We start from the raw sequence: 17,149 nt of genomic DNA, 5'->3' as shown, positions 1-17,149 counted from the left end.
CAACCTTTTTTTATTAAAATGAAAGCTCCTTTATATTATTTAAATAAGTTTACAAATTGAGAAATGACAGGATTGCCAATTGTTTAACCTGTCAATATTCAAGTTGAGTACAACTTCCCAACCCTGGAAAAGAAAAAAAACTACAACCGTAACTAATCCAACCACTAGCTGGAAGAGCTCTGTAGGTGTACCTACAGAACAAAAACAAATCAAAAAAGCTATAGCTAGAACATATCATATCTCCATTAACATTTACAGGCCAGCCTGCCAAAGCTGCAATTTGTCCCACCACTGTACTGCTTCCTAACCTGCACTACACTTTTAAGATCCACCTGCTTCATCTGGTTTCTTCTCATAGAAGCCAAGATGTCTTCTATTAGTACAGCCTTGTCCTAGCCATATGTCTCCAACTTCTCCAAATTTATCAACAGAACACACAACTCCAGCACCTTTTCAAAACTTCAGCATGGCAAATACACGAGTGACGGGAAATTTCAATGAAAACCCCTAAATAGTAAATTTCATATCAAATAACTAGGAACCACACATGCTCATGCTCATCCCTTATTAAGTATATATCTAAGTAAAGACCAATCCACAGCTACTTAATATTTTATTAGACAGAAGGTATTTGTAAATAAACATTCTAGTGTGAATAATGCAGTATTTCCCCAAATGCACAAGATGAGTTTCAAGCAGTGATGCATCCAAAAGGAAATGTCTGTAACACCCACATAAGATTGAGCTAATGGCATCTTTTCAATTTCCTTATTAGAAAAGGTAAAGCCAATGGCATCATCTAACACGAGATATTTTTCAACATGTCAGTAACATCATTTGTTTGCCTTATCATCCTAACCATAAATCAATTTGTTTCTAAGATTCCAGGCCTGTAATAATAGCAAGTCCTATCCTAAAATCCTAACCATATAATGAATCTGCTCTCAAGATTCACAACTTGTAATAATAACAAGCTTTATGCTAACCATATACATCAATTCGTTTTTAAGATAGCTTGCTTGTAATAATACCAAGATTTATGCTAATCATATGCATCAATTTGATTTTAAGATAGCATGTTTGTAATAATACCAAGCCTTCTGACCATGAATATGGTAATCTCTTAGTAAGATTACAAATTGCCTAGAGGCATTCCTTATTGATGTTATCTAAAACCAAAACTTTATTATTATTGGCATTTTTAAAATCAATCCATAACAACAATCAGAGGCATTCCCATTCAATTTATCAAGCAACAACATATATAGCATTGATATATTCTATGATATTATCATTGAAATCAAACGGAACATCTGAAACTGCCTAACCTCAGAATAAACCACACCATAACAACTCAATCCAACCTTTAATTCAAAATTTATGCATTTACAGTTGAAAGTACCAACAACATGGGTACCCCGCTATAACCTCAAAGTGGGTTACCAACAAAGAAATTCCAGCAGAAAAAGACTAACAGGAATTCTATTTAAAACATTCACATGCCAGCATAAGTAAAATAACAAGCACACAATTAACTGTATCAATTCATCTGTGCACTTAATCATATTTAATAGTTGAAATACCAATGTGCCAGACTGAATCATATGTAAGTCGCCTAACTACTAAATGTGCCAGAAGTCAAGCAATTAAGAAACTCCAAACCATGAAAGAGCATGCACATCACAAAATCCAAATGTCCAAAATAAATGGGTAATATGATGCAGTGGGCAACATTGATTCTATTCCCAGAATACTGTTTTTGGCATTATCATAAACATGCAATAGTACCGAGTCCCGACTGTACTCGAAATGTTAATGTGATATGTACTACGAGAAAAATGCTACAAATGAATCATGTCCTTATCAGATATGAGACCATGTACACAAGGCATAACTAAACTTTGTAAACATGCCACCAATAAAATATTAGGAAAGGCCTTGTCCATTGCTACCAGACAGAAGTTTATACAGAATGGACACTACCATTGCCATTGATACTTGTCCATTGCTGCCAGACAGGAAGTTTATACAGAATGGACACTACCATTACCATTGATACACTAGTACTACTAGTAGCATTATTATATGTCCAGCAGTTGCACTTCCACACTTATCACCATCAAATCAAACAGTATGATTTGAAAATTGCTAAATATCAACATGAAAATAGACCATTGCTATTGATACACTACTACTAGCATTATTATATGTTCAACAGTTGCGCTTCCACACTTATCACCATCAAATCAAACAGTATGATTTGAAAATTGCTAAATATCAATATGAAAATAGCAAATACCAGAAGGGATATATCTACTGAGCGAAAACTAGCTCTAACTTTCATGAAGCCACTGAAATTTAAAAGTATATCATAATCACTGATTGAATAATATGAACAACCAAATTTATTTACAAATGGCAAGTAAGACTAACAGCATCATCCTAACCATAGGTTTCAATCATTTTTTCTGCTGACTCAGGATTCAGAACTGACAGATCAGTAAATCTCAACAAAAAGAATTGGCATAAATGCTACTCAGAAATCATTTAAATTTACAGATAGGAAAAATTATCTTATAACTTGGAAGATGGTCGCCAAAACATGGAATTCCGAATAGCCAACTAATGATGCCCCAGTTTATTTTCAAGTGCCATTTTGGCAAGAGACTTGAATTTCTGAAAAGCCACTATTTCTTGATGGAAATGTCTAGCATGTACTAAACAACATCCATATGATCCAGACTGATTTGCAAGTAATAGTCAGATCGAATTGTACATATCCATGAATGCAATTATTCCCACTAAAAAATTCAGTGAAAGATATAGCAACTAAGACAGCCAGCTGGGCATGCTGATTGCAATACATTGAATACATAACATCCAACTAATGATGGCCTAGTTTATTTTAAGTGTATTTTTTGGCAACAGACTTGAATTTCTAAAAAGCCACTAGTTCTTAATGCAACTGTCTATTAGGTACATTAAAAACAGTTATATGATCCTGATTATGATTTTCTTATGTTTCCATTCCCGATAAAATTTTGAAAGTAAGTCAGTTTTGTAAGTAATAGTCAGATTGTACTATATGTATTCAAGCATGAAATTATTTCCACTAAAAAATCAATAAAAAATAACGTAAATAAGATAACAAGGTGGGATGGTCACGTCAATTCAACAAAGAACTAAATTAATGTGATAATGTAATTTTCTTAATCTCAGGCATGGGAGATATTTACTGCTCATTGAGAGTTTCTGAATTCAAATTTCTATGCAGGGGGATTTGGAAATTATCATTACAAGAAGATGGTCGATTGTCAAATTGCACCAACAGCTACATTAGAAGTCAAGGCCAATAAGATAACTTTATTCATGTCTGACAAATGACCAAAATAAGTCAATGGGACTGCTCAGTACATAAGTGTCAATACATAGAGCGAATGCATGGAAGTGGAATAGTCTCAATCATTTGAATGCTTAAGAATATCAAGAGTGGCCTTTGATTGCACTGTGCAAGCTCCTCACATTTTAAAAGCACATTTTCATCCGGAAATTTTGCTTAAACTCCAATCTTTAATTACCAAACTTTTGATCAACAAAAGGATTCTTTAAATATTAAGAAGATGCCATAGGAGGAAAATATTTTACACTGGAAAGATTTAACACAACAAGACGAGTATAGAAAATAATTAAAATCTTACACCATAAGAGAATTGATCTAATGGTTTACCTTTATATCTATCAAGTGGCATTAAAATTAGTCAAAAGATTTATTTATACTGTTATAATAAAGAATTGTTTAATGAAGCATCTATCCTCTCATCTGTGCACCCATATTTTAATAGCTGAGATACCAAATGCACTAGGGTGTTCCAGCAATTATGAAAATCCAAACCATAAAGAGCATGCACATCACAAAAGTGAATCAAATATAAATAGTGAGTATGATGCACTGGACAAGCATTGATGTCATTCCAGGAGTAGTGGACACGGCATTATCATAAATATATAACATATATTGTACTAACTCAATTCAAAGAAATCCCAAAGTGAGAATAATGTTATAAATGAATTAAGCTCTTTATTATTGAATGTTCAGAATAAATTGTGAATAAATGTTCTGTGATGAATTGTCAAAAGCTGTCTGTCCATACCAGAAAATAAGAATGCAATCGAAATACCATATTTATACGTACAGATACACACGCAGATTGAAAGGATACATGGGTGTGTATGTGTTAATATGTCAAAGACAAGCAATTGATGGCAGTAAATACTAAAAATACATCATATGAACCTAACATCATAAATACGGTGTATGGCAGCTTCAGACCATACATTATTGAACAGAATGAAATCCCAAAGTTGGGTACAGAAGTAAACAAAAGCATGCTGTCTATATAAGTATATCAAGTGAGATAGAAGATGGAAATATATAACAAAAACAACCCAGAAATTGACAAGATGAAATATATAAAATTAGTCTGTGGCCATCATTTTATACCGATATTAAAGACTGAAATTTAAATTAACAAAAGAAAAAGAGAAAAAGAAAAAAAATTAATTAAATTAAACTCATACTTCAACGAGACATAAAATTCAAAGACATCACAGATTAAAAATATTCATTTCTAAGCTAAATGCGCATTTGAAGACCCGATCCAATCATTTAAAACAACTGAATGTCATCCAAACAAGACTTGAAATCTGCATTTTGATGTGCTACAAGAAATCAACAGTCAAGTTCATCCAGACAATGCTTGAAATCTGAAAACATCTAGGCCATTTTGATGTGGCACAAGAAATCTACACTTAAGTTACTAGTACACGCCCATGAATTCAGGGAAATGATATAGACAACAGTTTATAGAAAATTTAGGATACAGTAACACTGAACGTGTCATATATGAAAAATAGATACAATATATACAGATTCCAGGAAGTCACACAGTTTATTGTCAACCTAATTCAAGACAAAAAAGCAAAAAGGAATTTTCATGCATAAGCCATTATGCAGTTTATGTGATTTTAAATATTATTAGTTGAAAAAAGACAGACAAATCTACAGTTAATTAGATTGACGATAGAACTTACCCCCCATATCTCTGAAGTTACTAGTACACACATGAATCCAGGGAATGATACAGATACTACAGGTTATGGAAAATTTAGGATACAATAACATCCTAGAGAAACATCTTCTCTTTTGTGTTCTCAAACTTTGACCACTTTTTTTCTAATTTCAATGCTAGTTTCACAACTTGACAACTTTAAATAGATAATTCCATTACTCCATATTTTACTCATGAAACATTGTTTATAGCCGCTACTATGACAACTAAGGTCCTCTTCTCAATTGACTCCTTATTAGTTCCATCCAATCCCCCCCAAAAAAACAATATACCCCAATTGCTTCCATATCCAAATAGAAGTCAATTGCCTTGGAGTCGCTTGTATAATGAGATAATGGTTGTGTTAGTGGCATTTCCTTAAGCAATGTTTGTTACTCAATCATTCTCTTCTTCTGGAAGACAAAGTTCACTTGTCCCATCTTCCTTCTATTTCTTTCGTTCTTCCTATGATAGCAAAATTATCTATCGTGTATAATTATGCCCCATGCCAACTTTGTATCTTCAACTCACGATTTTCTCAATTGCAATATATGCTTCTCTTCTCATAAACAGTGCCAAGCAACATTTCATAACAACCTTGTTTATGCAATAATAGTTTCAACTTTCAACTCTGTTAGCTTAAACGATCGCTCACAGTACACACCCAACCTCAAAGCAACTCTAGATAAGATGCCACATATTACAAATGCTTCGCTCTCATGTATCATGCTTGGTTGTTTATAGCTAAGTCCCCTAGCTCATGTTAGTGTCAAATCCTGTAACAATGAAATTTAGAAAAAGTTCGGCAAAGAAAGTTACATTTATCATCAAAGTTAAACACACACACACACACCAAAAAAAAAGAGCCTAAAGGGTTAGCTCAACCATTTGTCACCAGTGTTTTTGGCAAACCCCCAAGGAGAGATGCATTTGTTGATGATGATTGCTCAACAAGTATTCTACAGAGGTTAGGAGTGAAGCACGCAAAAAGATGTCCATTTGCCTCTTTAGGTACTTGCTCATGTTCAGTAAGTGACTTTATTACTCTTTATTAAGTTTAACTTAGGAAGAGCACATTCATTAATTTATTAATTAATGTTCGCTATTGGGATAAGGTTTTCTAATGAAAAGTAATTTAATTTATTTTATAGTGTTAGATCTAATCTATATCGTTGATGTAAGTGGGTTAGGATTTAATCCTAGCCATCCATCACTTTGGAGATCTAGAGTTAGGGATATAAATCAATTAGAAATTATAAAAGAAGCCTAGGGAGAGGTAAAAGACACATTGAATGCTTGGGATAGTGATCTTCTCAAAGGAGTAAGAGACTCAAAAAACTAAAGAGACAAGAAAGGTGTGCAGCAAACAAGGATTCAAGGAGACGAGTTTGTGGTGGCGAAGGCCTAGACTTGTGAGGAAAGACAGTTTCCAGCTAAGCTTGCTTGTCTAGAAGGTCATTCTTCTCCAGTGTGCAAGGGGTCATACAAGACAAAGAAGAGAAGGCTTACTTACAGGTGGAGAAGTCGAGATTTTCCAAGGCCAAGAATTTCCAATGGGCTGAATTCTTCATGAGGCCGAAATTCCCCCAGGGGGGTGGGGGGGCAGCAAAAAGCCAAGTTCTATTGTGCTGTATTTTCTATGTATCCTCTGAGAGTCATTTTCCCTGTTAGGGGAGCCCTAATTTTCCTGAGTAATAGAAAGTGAAGGAAAATTTGGAGAGTAAATTTTGCTGTGTTTTGTGACTGATTTTTCTATTTTAATTTCTAATGCAATTATTTAAGTTAAATACCAGTGTATTTTTTACTCAGCAGTTTTCAGAAAAAAATAATTTACTGGGGTGAATACAATTTTCTGGGTATAAAATATATTGATGGGGATATTAAATTAGATCTAGTACTGGAAAATCAACAGCGTTAGTCTACATCGATAGGCCTACTAAGGATGCTATCGACAAATGTGGGGAAGCATCCCTTCAATTTCCCCACAAAGTTTTCCTTGAAAAACAAAAATTGTGCATGTGTGTCAGTTAGATCTAGCTTGAGCAGTTGGGAGTAAGAATTTTTATCCTCCCCTCCAGAATTCTATCCATACAATGAGGGGAAATGCCCAAGGGTTTCCCAGTATATATATATATATATATATATATATATATATTCCAAAATCTTGTCACTTGGGTGTAGCTTGAATGGTTGTGAGGAACCATTTTGTGACATGTTTTCTATAATGAGAAAATACATGAGTTGTTGACCTAGCCTTGTTCTCTAAATAATCCACAGTTTTCCTTGGGTGTCATCCTGGAATGAGGGGGCAAGCCGGGGGGCAGAGCATTCCTTTCAAAGAGAATATATGAAGTCCACCTCTAATGTTTTATTGCACGAATCAAATTGAAATCTATTATCTATGTCGCGACCCTATTCAACAGTCAACATGTATGTAACTCATGTCAACCCTTCCACTCTAGCATCTACATTGTAACTGTGTGATCATCCTTTGACTTGCATGTAACTCATGTCTACCCTTCTCATGTCATCACTAGATTTATTGCATGCACATCAAAGTCACCAGATTTGTTGGTTTTTGCAGGTGTGTGGCAACCTCCTTCACCATTGAATCATCAGCAACTATGCTCTTTTCGTTGGACATTACAACATATCAATTTGCACATCAATCAAATTTATCTCTAGTGTGTGTGTTTTACTGTTAATGGAGTTTGTATAGAATATTACTCTGGTCATCTGTATTAATATGTTGTATAATACTATAAATTTGCATAGGTCATACAAGATGCACCACCTTACCACCCTTGTAATCTTCTACATGCTTGTGGCTGATCCACATATCATATTTCTTAGTTCTTCAGAGAAAAAAAGGGCAAATCTATCAATTACAATGCCATTGTAATCCTCACTTCATCTTTTGCAAAGAGTTCCAAATGTTTCAATAACTTCACAAATCAATTCCAGGGATATCACAATTATGGAGTAAATTACTCGTATTTACTGAAAGACTGCACCACTAAATGATGAAACAAATAAACAAACATGGCTGATTGCAGTTGAATTTTGTGCACCGACTAATAATACATGAAATCTTATAAGAAATAAAAACAAAACTAAAGCATATTTGTGAAAGAGAGATCAGGTGCGCACCTTGTTGTTGTCCAGTTCTTTTATCTTTGATCAAAGCAACTTCAAGGACATTTCCATGTTCATCAAACAGAGGACGTATCTGAAAACAAAAAAATTCAGTGTTATTTCACTGTGACTGAAACGTGAGTGTTTATTTAACTGAATAACTGAACAATCAGACAAGTTACAATAATACAGCATCAATCAAAGGACTTAAAAGGCATTTCCATGTTAACCAAATACGGATCATACATGACCAGAGAATGTTGGCATTATTCAGTGAAGTTTCAAACAATGCAAATTTGTTGGCAAGTGGACAAATTTTGAAGTTCTTAACAATGCAAATTCCTAAACAAACACAATAATAATTCACAAATCTGTAGGGAATGAATTGATTGCATCTATGGTTTCATTCTTCCCATGGGAGCATTAATACCCTAAAATTGATATTTTTAACAACTTTGTCCAATACATGTCACAGTTACTCTTTGGACATCCATAGTGTAGAATCAATGCTGCAAGCAAACTCACATTCTTAACTGAAAACAGAAAAACATAATTGCCAGATATCCAAATAGAAATGAGGTATTTTAATCCTGAAAAAATAGCGATGGCAAATGCAATTGTTTCAACAGAAAGAATATCTCAGTGACAATTAGGCACTGTAAGTAATATTTGTAGTCAGACTTACATCATCTTCTGTAACTGTTCTGGGTACGGATCCCACAAAAAGTTTGGCAAAATTCCCACCATCTGATGAATCTGTTAAATTCAAAATAACTATAAGATTTTCTTGCAAAAAAGTGCACCAAAACCAAATATATTGTTTAGAAAGAAAATGAATATGTCTATAATTAATACAGTACACAATTATGTTTAATAATCTTAAGGACACACCAAGCAAAACCATACGAAAACAACAGTGAGAAATGAGAGCTTAAAAAATTGTGGAAGTCATCTCAAAGGCATGCAACGAATCAATTCTTATAATAAGGATGAAAGACCACAATCCTCCTCACCAAATAATAAACTTCCTTGGAGTTGGATTCCAGAACTACAAAGATTATATCTTTCAGATTAACATGACTCCATCAGAGCCAAAGTTGTAGTACCAATGTTGCAAACATCTCGATAACATCCCAATTTTATCTCAAAAACACGTTTTTTTGGCATACCCAATGTTTGCCGATTTTTACAGATATTTTTATGGTATCTCAATTTTGCTGATGTTTGCTGATTTTTAGTGATATTTTACCAATTTTTACTATATTATGGTTTCCTGGAACCTTGCCAATTTTATCTCGATGCCAATGTTCGCAACATTGCGTTGTACATCACCACCATATGACAACCCAATTTCCAAATAACACTGCACTTCAATTTCAAGCCTCAGAACTAATATGTACAGAATTAAAGAAATACTTTATATATCAATCTCATGGCTCGTAATTCTCAAAACCATAGGCTTAGCAACCCTTGTTTGTTAGAACAGTTAGAAATAAATGTCGAAGCTGATAGACAGACCCCTTATAGGTGGGAAAAGATTAAGGAACCCAGTGATATAGTTTTCAAAACAATAAGAAGAGCATCACTTTTTCAGTAGTTATTATAATATAATGTCAAAAGTTCAAATGGAGTTAGACCCCATCATGGGTTGGCACAACTGCATTTCCAAGCACTTCTTTGGGATCCATAGAATGTTGGCACGCTGCTTTTCTTCATACAGTTATGAATGTTGAGCTTTAGTGGAAAGCTCAAAGTATTGAGGCAACCAGTGATAAAATTTGGAGGCTTACAGGATGGGAACATTTTGAGTTCAACCAAAACAAAATGCAGAAATTTCATGAAACCCACTTGCATCCTTTTATAAAGCATAGTTGCTCAAAGCATTTTACAGTAAACCGAAAAAATATTCTGAACTAACATTGTTTACTTTAATAAATCCAATACATCAAAAAACATAATATGGATAACTCAAAGGCTCTTCCATGTTATTAAAATATTCAAACTTAAATTCTCAGGCCTAAACCTGGTAAAGAACATCCTGTCATTTTCATATCCTACATTGGTTTGTTACACTTCCTACAAGAAGAGGTCAAGAAATCCAGAAGTAAGAAGCAATATAAAGTCCCAATATATGTTACCACAGTGGACATTGATCCATCTGCTATCATTTCAAAGTTTCAAACTGGCTTGGCAGTTCTCTGCCCATTTCCGGAAGTGTTTCTGTGCTCACAATCAGTTTTATCAAGAAACACACTCCTCAACCAAGAAACAACCAAACAACAGCAGGACATTTAATCTAGCAGGCACTTCTCAATTGTTTAGTTGCCCAAGGCACGTTTTTTAAAATACAATATTTTTAATAATAAATTAAATAACCAAAAAGAAACATATGGGGTTGATTCTTCACTCATAAGTTGCAAGAGTTAAGCATTGTTTTAGAGAGTGCACTTGTCCTGGGTTCGAAGACAACTCTGCACTGAAAGTGACTACATCTATGTGGCCTTCATGGAAATGATTGTCTAGAAACAGAATGGGAAGATGTACACCATCTCACCAACATAGTATAATTTGCATCCAATTCTGTGGAGTTGTCACGTGACTTGGCACCTCCAATAGTTCACATAAGTTGAGGGAAGAATGTGATCAACCTAATGGGGTGGAGGCTAGATAAATATAGTAAGATCTGTGCAAATATAGACATATAGACATATATTTCTCCCTCAAAACACATAATATACGGGATAACTAAGATGAAATGCTCCATCTCAAAGCAAGCAAATGTTGATTTTTAATGTAACAAGTGGTTTCCCATGGGTTAGTTTCTACCTAGGGAAAAGTGTCCAAAATAATTATTTTCCTAAGTGTGACTTTATAAAGTGAAAGTGACTTTATAAGTGGTAAAGTCAATGTTAAATTATAAAGTGAAAAGTGACTTTAGACATAAAGTACAATGTGGGTACTTTATTTAATGGGTGAGTTAAAAAATAGAAAGTGAGAATTAAACGCAGATTTATTCTCATCCCCTCATCTAAATGAATGTGAGCCATTAGATCTTAGGGTTCCCAAAAAGTCATTTAGAGAAACAAAACGGGGAAAAGAAAAGAGAGACTGCATTCATTTTTCATGGGCAGATTAGAGAAAGGAGGCTGAGAGCTGAAGAAAAGTTATGAAGGAGAAATTTGTTGAAGCAAGCTGAAAGAGTGATTTCTGGCAAAGTTGGGCACGGAAATCAAAGCATAGAAGACAACAGAAGGTACAGTACGAACAGCATTTAATGTTGTGAACTGCACACAGTTTGAAATAAGTTTTTAACAAGAAAAATCATACAGCAGTACAGAAATCTGTACATCTTGTAAGGAATATGTACCGTACAGTCAGTGTCCGTACAGTACATATTTTCAGCTTCAAGTGGGCACAGTTTTCAAGGAGTTTGGGCTGAAGAGATAAGTTGTATTTTGCTGTTTTGTTGTCTGCAAATGTATTTTTCCTGAACTTGAGAGATAAATAAATTTGAAGAGCTCTCTAATAAGTTTCCCCAAAGAAAATTTAAGGGGTTTTGCCTGGGTCTAAGTTGACCAGAAATCTGTGTATTTTTATGTGTTGCTGGTTGGTTTATGTCCATATTTATTTTCAGCATGTGTTGACATGTGTGTTGCTGGTCGGTTTATGTCCATATTTATTTTCAGCATGTGTTGACGGTCCCATATGTTTTAATCTGAAAATTTCATTTCCAGAATTCTATATTTTGAATGTATGTTTATGGGAAAGGGCATTTAACTGAATGGGAGTGATTAGGTGAAATTAAAACCAGGTTGGGATTGCAGGAAACTTTTTAGTCATCAAATTTCAACAGCAAAAAGAACTTCAAGAGGGCATAACGAGAATTTATCTTTAATCCCCGATTTTATCTTTTCTAGTTGCCATTTTGTCACTTGCAGGGTGGCAGTCTGCTACCACTTTGTCTATTTTTCTTTGTCAACATTAGATATTTTCCAACAGATTTTCAAAATTACAAAATGAAATTTTAATAATGCAGCAAGAAGTCAATATGAAGTTATCCTTGAAAATGGCCTCAAATCCCATTTTGATCAATACTGTCGAGAACAAAAAACTACCTGTCATATCTGGAAACCCCCAACAGAAGGATGGACAAAGCTGAGCTTCAATGAAGAGCAAAAAGCAACCCAAGGGAAGGAAGATCCTTTACAGACAAAAATTGTACAATCCTGAAGGTTTGCTACAACATCTGAGGATATACCTTAAATAACCAAGCAGAAGTCAAAACACCTCAGGAATGGATAAAAACTTAAGCCTCAATAATAGATTCAGAAATCTAGAGGAAGAAGGAAGGTGATTCAAAACTGCCAATTGATTTCCTATATATAAATGATGAATTACTAGTATCATTTTCCCATTTTGAAAAAGCATCAAACCTAATTGCTCACTGGTTGTCCAGCAACAGGGCAGTCAATATAAAATTGAAACTCTATCTAGGATCTAAGCAATTAAATCTTTGAACAAGAAAACCAGGACCCCTTAGGGAGCATATAGTCAAAATTTGAATCATAAAGCCCATGAGGAACACCTTAGAGGCTTAGACACAATACCCACATTTACAACATCAGTAAATGTGGGCCTTCCATAGAATAAAGGTGCAATCATGGTCACCTTCATGAAAGAAAATCTCGTGTAAACTCTCAGAATTTGCGGCAGTCTGTAATATGTATTCCACAATTCATTCTCTCCTGATCATTTTCCTTCTCCATCCTCCCCTCCTTCAAGTACTCTCCAGACACTCCAGGTCACCTCTTACCATTTAAGAATGACCTAAACCGTGTAATTAGAGATGATGTCTACAGCTGGATCCTAAGTTACCAGGATTCAGATATGGATACAGATCCGGATCCGCTAGTTTTTTGAAAATCTAGAACTCAAAAACAATTATAAATCACAACATTTAGAATGAAACCATTAGATATATTATAAGTATGAAGACTGAAACACTGAAATGATGCATCCTTTTCCTCCCTCATACAAAAAGGATAATATCATAAATGATAATAGTAACTACAAAACTGAGCGCCAATAAGGGGAACTCAGTTTTGTGTCAATTTGACACTTGGTGAGTTAACTATCTGAATAGATAGCTACAGGAAGAAAATAGGATCGGCCAGCCAGAGATGAGTGGGCGTGCACGGAGTTTTTAAGCAAGAGAGGAAAGATTAATTCCAAGCAATAGTGGCTTTTACTAGGTCAACTGAGCAATCAAGTTATCAACTAGTCGGGCTGACCAATAATGGTCTCAACCAAGTTGACTCTTATTCCAAAAATATATATGTAAACGGGCACCACTATACATGTAAAAAGGGAATGTTCCAAAACTATGAATGTATACGATCGGACTATACTAAGCTTGCAAGGCGAGAAGATGGACAGCAGCGAATGGGCCAGCTCAAGCGAAGCAACTGGTTCAAGGACGAAGGAACGCGCCGCTAATTCATTTCTGAACCAATACATTATACAACGAATACCGAAGGGTAATGAATAAGCAGTCACGCCAAAAATGAATACCAGAATACGACAGATGTCGAACGGTGATGAATAAGCATTCACGCCTTCCTCGCTTGTAGGGTGCACTGCCAACAAACAGGGACCACATTTTAACCTTTAACGAAAAGTCCAAAACCTAAACTCACTCACGGCATTTGCTTTTCACGTTTTTTGCGGGTCCCGACAAACACAATCGGGATCCGTTTCCATAGATGAGGATCCGCTTCCGTAAACCAGCGATCCGCCATCTGCCATATTTGCCACGTATTTCCAGCAGATCCGGATCCGCAGATCTTGGCCCTCCCTTTGTCGGATCCGGTAACTTACCTTGGATCACACCTCTCAAAGGTCTTATAAACCAAGATGGCTTATTATTCTGAATACTACATGCAGCTGCAAGATATAAGTATTGCCATAACTGCATGTATTTGTAAGCACTAAATGCACGGCCTCAAGATCCTTCTTGGACACTTTCAGGTAGGCTTTCATCAACTTTGGATTCAGACTGATCACCACATCCCACACCGAACATCTCACCTTCATATGTCCTATCTATTATGAGATCAAAGGGGGATTTCACTGCCTTTACTATGACTCAGGTGGCTCCCTCTCCACATTCTTTCATTATCCAAACCAAAGATGCATCACTCTTTTAATGGAAAAGACTTCTAATCATGGATCTCAACGTTTCCATGAGCCCAATAAGAGAATCACCTTCTTCCCATCAACCTTGGATGGTTAACGGCCCCCTCTGACCTGGGAAATATGTATTGCATATATAAAGTGGATGAATTTTTTAATCCCGTTGACCTACTTATTATAGTCCTTTATTAGACATTAATAAAATTGTCTAATCTTATCTTATCACCCACAAATCGCATCAATAAAAGTCCAATCAAGGAAGTAAGCCACAAAAAAATTTATGTCAAGTTGACCACAAAGGATTGTTATTCAAGGCAAGAAATTGCGCTGTGCATCGTCTGAGCTTGCAAAGTACTTACTGTGGAAGGCAATTGGGCCTCGAAATCCTGCAAGGATATGGGGTAGATGCCCAAACACTCCTGTGACCACTGTAGAATAGATGGGGGGATGGGGGGAAATTGGGAATGTTTATGACAATATTGGGCAGAGGCCGGAGGAACTTAAGTATAATTCTGGTGTTAACAACAATGAGTTGAAGATGGGCTGGAGATAGTTACAGATGAGCTCTAATTGCAGTTACAAAGAGGTAGTTATAGATCAGATGCTAACTGTACTTTGGTAAAATGATCTGAAGCTTGAACTGTCAGGAAGACGAGAGAACACTGAAGATCTGACATCGCATATTGTTCCAGTGGAAGTCATCTTTTACAGTAAAATTCCACCAGTCAAAAACTTGCACACAGATAAAATGGTTAATGATCACGGGGTCAATGTCTCAAACATTAGGAAACTTCATAGTGACCTCTTTAATATAAACAGCATTATATCAAGGAAGTTGTAGATGCTATCCACGGAAATATTAAATCGTCAACTACCAGTTCCGATAGAGGAGATCCCAAATCAAAATCCCGTGGCCCACAGCAGCTCAACAGGGCCATCTAAGATGATGATTTTCATATGTTGTCCGCCTAATTGTGTAACCTCCTGTCTGATCCTGGATGAGGTCCCACAGGAAATCCTATGGCCCTACAGCAGCTTAACACGGCCAGGTAGGGTAGTTTTATTTTCATATGTTGACAGCCTAGTTTTGCAATCTTCTGTCTGTTGGAATTGAAAGTATGAATTCCAATCGCATATCAAAAAACTCTTGGAACTTGCTAAAAGAGTTTTTTGTAAATTTGGGTAGCTGTTGCAAGGCCAGACGCTTACGCTAAGTCGTCTGTTTTTGGTCTTTAATATTTAATTATTTTCATTTCTGAAATAGGGAACCTCGTTATGGTAGACTAATATGTTTGTGTACTATGTGCAGCACCATGAAGTTGATTAAATAATGATAAAAAGGAAGAATTTAAAACACAACAACACAATCTCTCAGTATCACGTGCGGATAACAAAATCTGAAAAAAATGCAATCTGAATAACGAGGCAACAAATTTCATTTACGAAGCAACAACTGAAAATAAACAGAGATCGAATTCAAAAAGGCGTGCAACCCCATAATGAAATGGGGCTAGAAATTTTTCTTACCTGGAGAACCTGCCGCTTGGCGGGGGCTTCCGTGATGGAAATTATGGCCGCTGCCGCTGCCTCCCATTACAGAAAAACCGCTGCTGTCCCGTTTCTGCCCTATAGTAGTCGATGCGTTCCCCATACTTGAGGACCTCTGCCCCATGGACCGATTGCCAGGTCCATGAAATCCCCCGGACGAATGCATTTGTGCATTATGATTATTATTACTGTGATGAGAATGATTACTGCTAGGCCCTTGTTGCTGCCCCCCTCCTCCTATAGGACCACGCATCACTGGATACCTCGAACTAGACGGGGCCTCCAGTTTAGCCGCTGGGAACTGCGGCTTATTACTAAACCTACTAATTTGCTGGTCTCCGCGTACCCTCTCCAGCTTTAAAGGCCTGGTAAACCTCAAATATTGAAAGAAAATATATCTCGTAAAAACCCTAACGCCGAGGGCTTAACGGTGAAATTGTGGTCAAATCCTACAAAATGAAGATCTACGCAGAGCGGAGAAAGAGGCGAGCTCAAAGCTGTGAACGGATCCGAACGGCTAGAACGAATTTCCACAGTAACGAAGCTTCAAGTCCCCGACTAAGAAAAGCAGAGTAATGATCTTTTCGCTGATGAGAAGATTTGAAGTCTTCAGTCGGAGGAATTAAAAAGACTTTGGTTCAAAGCTCATGTGACCAATTCATTTAATACTTTTTTATAGCAATTTTAATATAATTGAAAATCTACCGAAAATCTACCGGATTGGACGACGATGGTGATATTTCTATTCACGCTTCTCTCTAACGTCTTTAGAAAATGAAAAGGATCATTGTTGTATGGGAGCTGAGGGGGCAATTATAATTTTTTTGGGTCATTAATTTTATTTATTATGTTGAAGGTTTTTTTACCGTGAGGTTTATTTTTATGATATTTTCTAGATTTCGTTTTGTCACATAGTTTGCCACACTCCCCTATGTTTAAATTTGTCGTTTTCCATATAATGTTGTGGGCGTTTATTTACACGGTAATGTGAACATACTAGTTTATATATAATTTTTTTATTGATTAAATAATATAAAAATAAAAGGTGAAAGGATGAGATTAAAGCAAGGCTAATTCATATCGATTATCATATGCATGAAGGGTGTGGCTTTCTTATGTTCAGGAAAATAACTCAAATTCTGAACCCTCTTCATAAAATAAAATAA

General features: G+C 35.7%; 1 protein-coding gene across 1 annotated transcript; it reads right to left on the bottom strand.

The window, feature by feature from the left end:
* Nucleotides 1–219: 219 nt before the first annotated feature.
* LOC149243963 (uncharacterized) lies at nucleotides 220–16,647 on the bottom strand. Its single transcript, XM_089374689.1, has 4 exons — nucleotides 15,963–16,647; nucleotides 8,929–8,999; nucleotides 8,259–8,337; nucleotides 220–459 (listed from the first exon to the last, which is right to left on the bottom strand). The coding sequence occupies exons 1-4, from the start codon at nucleotides 16,234–16,236 to the stop codon at nucleotides 425–427; spliced, it is 459 nt and encodes a 152-aa protein (XP_089230815.1). The 5' UTR covers nucleotides 16,237–16,647; the 3' UTR covers nucleotides 220–424.
* Between the last annotated feature and the right edge of the window lie 502 nt (nucleotides 16,648–17,149).

Source organism: Pinus tabuliformis, chromosome 8, assembly GCF_031772625.1.
Source record: "Pinus tabuliformis cultivar Carrire ecotype Pingquan chromosome 8, CPIR1, whole genome shotgun sequence".
Lineage (NCBI taxonomy): Eukaryota > Viridiplantae > Streptophyta > Pinopsida > Pinales > Pinaceae > Pinus > Pinus tabuliformis.
Note: the sequence above shows the minus strand (reverse complement) of the source record. Positions and strands in the feature narration are given on the sequence as shown.

Excerpts from the sequence above, each read along its gene's own strand:
- LOC149243963 (XM_089374689.1), bottom strand. The coding sequence starts at position 16,236 with ATGCGTGGTCCTATAGGAGGAGGGGGGCAGCAACAAGGGCCTAGCAGT. Across the intron at positions 8,338-8,928 it reads GAACAGTTACAGAAGATGAT|ATACGTCCTCTGTTTGATGA; the intron begins GTAAGTCTGACT and ends TTTTGTTTTCAG. Across the intron at positions 460-8,258 it reads AAGAACTGGACAACAACAAG|TTTTGAAAAGGTGCTGGAGT; the intron begins GTGCGCACCTGA and ends GCCATGCTGAAG.